Source organism: Balaenoptera musculus, chromosome X (genome assembly GCF_009873245.2).
Source record: "Balaenoptera musculus isolate JJ_BM4_2016_0621 chromosome X, mBalMus1.pri.v3, whole genome shotgun sequence".
NCBI classification, from domain to species: Eukaryota; Metazoa; Chordata; class Mammalia; order Artiodactyla; family Balaenopteridae; genus Balaenoptera; species Balaenoptera musculus.
The window spans coordinates 116,896,413-116,903,331 of NC_045806.1; the positions used below are offsets into that span (position 1 = coordinate 116,896,413).

The window sequence follows — 6,919 nt, forward strand, 5'->3', positions numbered from 1 at the left end:
GGGACAGCAGTAAAGTTCTAAATCACGACTGGAAGTGCTTTCCGGAGACCTAATCCAACAACCTTGTTGGACACTTGGGGAAACTGAGGCCCAAAAAGCGGGGGAGGGGGGGCCGGGGGGAATGCCTGATGTGATTTTTTTTTTTCCTTTACAAAATTACTGCTTCGATCCACGGAGAACACTTTTCCTGGGCACCTACTGTGTGGGGGGCATTGCTGGGATTCAGACTGCCTGCCTATTCACGAGGGCCGTGCTCTTTCCACTCTAACCCCCGGCCTTCCCGGATCGGCGCCCTGGATGTGATCGACACCATGAAGTTGCCCCATAATCCTCTCTGGCAACATAGGATGTAAAATTTGATCAGCTCATTGGATGAAGCCGACAAGTCTCAAAAATGTGTGAAAAGGGGGCCAAGCGGTAGGCAGGCGCCGCGTTGAGGCAGCGCTCCAGCCGGCCCCCCTCCGAGTTCCCAGAGCGGCAGCCGCGGCGGAGCGGGGGTTGGGACCGAGCTGCGGGGCCGCGGCGGCGGCGACCGAGCGGCCGCGGCGGCTGCGGGGAGGCCGCGGCGCCGTTGGGGGGCCGTAGGAGCGGACCGCGGGGCCGGAAGGGGGCAGTGAGGCGGCGCCCGCGGCTGCGGAGTTATCTCCGCGCCGTAGCCGGGGGGCCGGGCCGGGGCGGGGCGGGGCCGGGCGGGGCGGGGCGGGGCGGGGCGGGGCGTGCACCAGGGCCCCGGGCGGCGCGCGCCGGAACAGTTGGCCTCAGGGCCCCGCCGCCCGCGCTCCCGCCCGCCGGCGCACGCGGAGGAGGTGGCGGTGGCTGAGGCGGCGGAGGCGGAGGAGGCGGCGGCGGTGGCGGCGGCGGCCGCAGAAGGAGGAGGGGAGCTCGGAGCAGGAGGTGAGGTGGAGGAGCAAGAGTAGGCGGAGGAGGAGGCGGCGGTAGAGGAGAGGAGCGGCCAGAAGAAGGAGGATGGAGGAGCAGCCGAAGGAGGGCGAGGCCGAGGTCGAGGAGCACTGGTTCTCTAAGTGGGAGCGCCAGTGCCTGGCCGAGGCTGAGCAGGAAGAGGAGTTGCCCCCCGATATGCAGGAGGAGGCTACCCCTGAGGCGGCGGGGCTCAAGAGCGAGAAGCAGAAGCTGTGGCACCTCTTCCAGGTCTCAGCTACCGCTGTGGCCCAGCTCTACAAGGATACGGGGTGCCAACAGCCAGGACTCTCCTTGTGGGACCCCTTCCAGAGTGCGGCCACGGCTGTGACCAGCCTCTACAAAGAGAGCGGGGATGCCCACCAACGAAGTTTTGACCTGGGCGTCCAGGCTGGCCACCATCGTCGCATCAAAGATGTGCTGGAATGGGTGAAAAAAGGCCGGAGCACCATTCTTCGAGAAGATCTGATTAGCTTCCTGTGTGGCAAGGTGCCCCCCGCGCCTCCGCCGCCGCGCAGCGCGAGGACGCCCCCGAAGCCACCCGCCGGGGCCCCCAGCCAGGCCGCGGCCACCGAATCCGGCTCGTCCGTGGACGTCGACCTGCAGCCGTTCCACGAGGCCATCGCCCTGCACGGCCTCAGCGGCGCCATGGCCAGCATCAGCGTGCAATCCGGAGCGCCCGGCTCCCCGCCTCAAGCCAGCGGTGTGGCCGGCGACGGCCACCGAAGAAGTAGCTGCCTCGAGGACGACTCGAACCCCATCGACTCCGAAGAAGTGGCCCTCCACCTGGACAGTGGGGGGACCCGCAAGCGCACCTCGGCCCAGTGTGGTGATGGCGACACAGACTCCCCAACCCACAAGCGCAACCGAATGATCTAAACTGGTCTAAACCGCCTCGTGGGTCGCCAGCCGCCATATTGCTCGGCCATCATCTTGCTCGTCAAAAGGGTCCTTGAGACTGTTTGTTCCTTCTTTAAGTTAAACAAAGAGTTCTATCAGTTCGCCACAAAGAAACTTTAAAAGTATTCCAGGAGAGCCATCCTATGACTCTGACTTTCCCAAAAATATAATACTAGCAGAGAACAAGTATAATGTAGTAGTTAGCAAGACCGTTTAATGCAGAAGTATCCGGTCAAGCGGGAGCCTGGTTTATCTTGTTCACAGTTATATTTCTTAGCATCTGGCACAGTTGCTGGTGGTTAATAAATGTTTGTTGACTGAATAAATGTGACCTTATTTAAAAGTCTTAAAGGGGAAGGACTAACAGGTGTTTGCTTGGTTATAGGATACTTTTATCCTTTATTGTTTGGTTGGTTGGTTGCTTTAACCGTTTTTGGGTTTTTTTTGCCAGTTCAATTACATGTTATCAAAATGAAAAACTTGATATTTTTGTGAAATCTGGAGTTTTCCATTTTTGCTCCACTGTACCATGCACTTAATTTCTAGAAAGAAACTGCAAGGTGTACATATTAGCCTGTGAGTTTTCTTTTTTAAAATAGTCATTTTGGTGATTATGTGATGGGGTAAAGTGCTATGATGGTTGGGCAGGTAATACTTGCTATTGAGTCAATTTAATGCTCTTTTTAGGAATAGTAAGCCAACAATTGAGAGCCTGAGATCAAAGGTGGCATTCCTGGTGGTGGTCCTTTTTCTTAGGGATATAAAAACTTCCTTTTTCTGAAGTTAAGTCTTTTTGGTGATTTCTGTTTTGAAGTGGAAGCCGAAGTAGAATGAATTTCTGGGTTTTATTTAAGGGTATAGCATGATATAATTAAAAGAGCATGAGCTTTGATATTAAAAGGATCAACAGTAGAATCCTAGCCCCACAGATTCACTGCATGATTTTGGGCAAATCACTTAATGTCTATTGACCTCAGTTTTCCATCTGTAAAATGGAACTATGTGTCTCTTAAGGTCGTTGTGAGGGTAAGATGAAGTCCACATTTCAAGTACCTAGCACAATGCTTGGCACCTAAAGCATTAATGTTCTCCTTTCTCTATAAATAAAAATCAGTAAAACATTAAAATCCACTACATTTTAGAAAAAGCAGAAAAATAGATCAATTTAGAAATCAGTAGAAGCTCTGGGTTTGAGCTGGAAACTATTGTTATATAGTTGAAACTTGCCTAAATATCCCAGATCTTGTATTAATTATAAGTGTGTTTAGCTCATGAGTTCTCAGGATCATCCCTCTGGATGTTAGGGCAGACTTGTAGTTCCTAAAATTGCCTGAGGGATGCACCTTGCAACTGGAGTAGTGAAAGATCTACCTCCTCTGGCCTGAAAGAATATGAGAAGCGGGGTAAGGACGGAAAGGGTTTGGAAATGAAAGTCCTAGGGACACCTAAAAGGCAAAAGTGCTTCTGAATAGGGGTGAGGCGGAGTAGAAGTGATGAAAGGGGTAGACTGGGTGGGGTGGGGGGTGGAGGAGGTGGAAGTGAGGTTATGGAAGGGGTGGGGGGAAGTTAGAACGAGCAAATCTCCCCAGGCTCTCCCTAAACCAGTGCATAAAATAGCAATAGTATAAATAGATGAGTAATACCTTGCCCTTAGGTTCACCTCAAAGAGTTGTTTCTGTTTTATTAGTGTGACCTTTGCAATAGATTTGTAATTGACTAGTGCATTGAAATAATACAACAAAGTGAATTCCCTAATAGAATAAAAACTTGCTATTGAGGCACTCCACAAGTACATACTGAGGCACCATGCTAGGCCCCAAGAAGGGATGTTAAAAAAACAAAAACAATCCTTATGCTCACAGAGCACATCCTGGCTTGGAAGATAAATTAATGTAGTCCAGAAAGCACTTCTAATAGTATGCAAAACACCGAAAGGCTATGCAGAGGAATTCAGAGGCCAGAGGGCTTCCTCACCAAGAGGGTCACAGCTTCTGGAGGAGGTGGCATTTGAACTGGTGCCCAGAAAAATAGGAAGGGAGGGCACAGGGGATACTAGCAGGGGAAGGATATCTAACAAAGTTTGAGAAGGAGGAAAACAGTAAACTGGGTTCAGGGGATCACAGGTGCTGGGTAGGGGGAGGCAGGGGAGGTAGGGACCAAAGTACAGGGGGTCTCAAATGCCTGGCTCGGTACTTTAGATTCTGTCCTGGGGCAGGGGGGTGACACCACCCAATCTGTGCTGTAGGAGAATTGGTCTGGCAGGATGCCTGGTTGTCCAGCGCTGAGACGCTGGAGCAGGGGATAACCAGGGTGTCCCTGGTGGGCGCTCTTTACTGGGGATGTTGCCATTTGGTTAACCAGGATTGTGGCGGTATTTAACTTGACAGGGCTTTCTCTGGGAAGCCTTTGCTCACTTTTACCCTCCCACACTTCAAACCATACCAGGTAGGAAGCACCTTCAGTGTGTGTTCTGCACTGCTTCTAGGCTGAGAAAGCCTTCAGTTCCAGCTGCAGAATCTCTTGGAGGGCTAGTCTTGAAGTAACAAAATAGCCATGCCTTTTATCATTCTTCTGCTGCTTGTCTTTGAGAGTCCTCCTCCAGGGGATCACTGGGGCATTCGGGCTGCAAGACTGACTGAGCCACCGCAGCAATTTTAACAGGTAGGTATAGAGAGTTGTAAGAGGGCATGTCAGCATGAGGGCAGGGACCTCATTTGTCTTGTTTCTTTCTGTAATCCCCAGAGCCTAACAGTGCCTGATCCACGGGCACACAATAAATATTTATTTAATGAGTGGATGAGTAAGCCCTCATCCAGACCCAGTTATAGCTATTCTCCCTTTCTCTGTTTACCTACTGCCCAGGAAAGGCACCTGAAGCCCATGCTCTAATTTCTAGATGATTCTCCCCTGTGTGCGTTTTCCTAACTATTAGATTCAGCATTTTGCAAAGTGTGGTCAGTCCCATGACCACCTCCCTTGAGTATCCCCTGAGTTGCTTATGAAGCTGGCAGCTTCAGAAGCGCCCTCCAGGTGAATTACAATCTCAGTGAAAGGGTCCCAGAAGTGACCTCCTATCTGGAGGAGGCCTCGGTGATCATGGTGCACAGTGAAGTCTGAAACTCCAGTGACCCCACTGTGAGATTCGTGATTGATTCAAGGGGCTCATTTTAGTATATGTGATGCCGAAGTGAGCACTAAGGGGCTCATTTTAAATTGATCGTTGCTGGTGAACTTTCTGTGCAGGCTTAAAGTGAGTCTCCCCATCTGTACATATTATCTTTATCATGACTTTGTGTATTTCATACATTTTTCTTCTAGGAGCACAGTTGAGAAGACTGAGGAAAAACGATATTAAGTTACTTATTTTGGTCCTTTCATAGGAGGCTGAGAGAAGGCTCTGACTTCCTCACCACTAGCTGAGTATTTTATCCATTAGACCATTGCTTCCTAATCAAAATTACGAACTGAGAGTCAGGAAACATTGCACTTAGATCACTTTGCCTTTTGTGGAATGGTGATAGAGTAGAGGTCAGGGGAGGATTGGTTGTTAATCAGCCTGGGGCTTTGAGGAGGTTTACCGACCTCTTCCAGTAGCATATGCTTGGTGGGATCCTTCCCAAATTTAGAACCAAGAGGGACCTTAAAGATCATCTAGGGCAGGGTTAACTATTCAGTTTACAAATGGGGCAACTGACCTCACTAGGGAGGGCCACAGTGACTTATTGGTAAGACTGTTGCCCCCTACCAGGTTCCAGTCCGTTGTTCACTTCCCTGGACCTCCCTTAGTCATATTGTGTATGGCTTTTTAGTATGTTGATGATCAAGTGGAGCTAGGAAACTTGTACTGTTGTGAAGCCTCTCTTTACTCTGTTGTGTGTGTTTGGGGGAAGCTGTTGGAGTTGTGCATTCAGGGAACATGTCACCCCTTCCCACCACCACCACACTCCAGCCACCAGCAAAACTGGGCCACTTAAAGTTTCCTGAACTTTTGATCATCGCTGGCCTCTGGGCCCTTTTACCTTATTGCTTCCTTGGCCTCTGATGCCCTGCCCTAAACTCCTTTTTGTCTACTTCACTCCAACTCAGCCTTCAAAGCTCACCTCAGACTTTACCTTTTTTTTTTGGATACCTTCCTTGCCCTTACAAGTTGGGATTAAATGGCCCTCCCCAAAGTTCCCACTTCGGACTTATCATTGTGTTGTCAGCTTGTGTCTTTGCCCCACTAGATTGTAAACCACCAAGTTTCATCCCAAGAGGGTCTCTTTCCTAGGAGGTGTGTAAAAATCTCCATTACTGCGTGTGTAGGCTGAAAAGGCATATTCAACATTACACTATACTTTTTTTTAAATGAAAGAATTATTGTCATAAAATTATATTGTGGGAAGAAAAGCTCAAAACAAAACTTCGAAGGGGCGGTGTTATTCTATCAGGCATTAAATGTGCTTCCCCAAAGAAGTGTAACATATAAAAAGTTATCAGCATTCTTTCTCATTTGTAGGTATGATTGTACTGTTTCAGGCTTCAGTGGCAAGCACACAGGATCCTGGCTTAAGCCTTGACTTTCCCAATAACTGATCTTGAACAAGTCAGCCCTTTTTTTGCTTGATATATGAAATAAAGGAGTTAGTTGTATCAGATGATCTTTAAGGTCTCCACAAGCTCTGGCACTTTCTGATCTGTGATTTAATTCAATAAGCAGCGGTAGTGATAACCTTCTTTCTGTGATATTCTCATTTAGATTATCTAGTGTCTGACCAGCTGAGTTCTGTGAGCCCCTTGAAATCAGGACTGCCATGTTGAAACAATTCCAAACCAGGAGACTCACTGGGTGGTAGTGGCATGGCCACTTGTAAGATGGGAATGTATATGCACAGAGCAGCTTACCTTTCTCTCTTTTGGTTCCGTCTTCCTTAGGAGGTCAAGAAGTTAAAAAAAATTTTTTTTTGAATACTTAAGGTGTATATTACAGTCAAATGCCTCCTTATTTGGGCACTTTCCTTTCTCCAATATAATAAGTTGATCAGGAGGTTGTTAAACAGAGAGATGAGTTCATAGACTCATTGGACTAAAGGGGGACCTGGAAGGCCACTGACTCCACATG

At 49.2% G+C, this 6,919-nt stretch overlaps 1 protein-coding gene across 1 annotated transcript; it reads left to right on the forward strand.

Annotated features, from left to right (window-relative positions):
* The first annotated feature begins 966 nt into the window (after nt 1-966).
* On the forward strand, nt 967-2,096 carry LOC118888866 (UPF0472 protein C16orf72). The gene has a single exon (XM_036840390.1). The coding sequence runs from the start codon at nt 967-969 to the stop codon at nt 1,795-1,797; it is 831 nt and encodes a 276-aa protein (XP_036696285.1). The 3' UTR covers nt 1,798-2,096.
* The last annotated feature ends 4,823 nt before the right edge of the window (nt 2,097-6,919 follow it).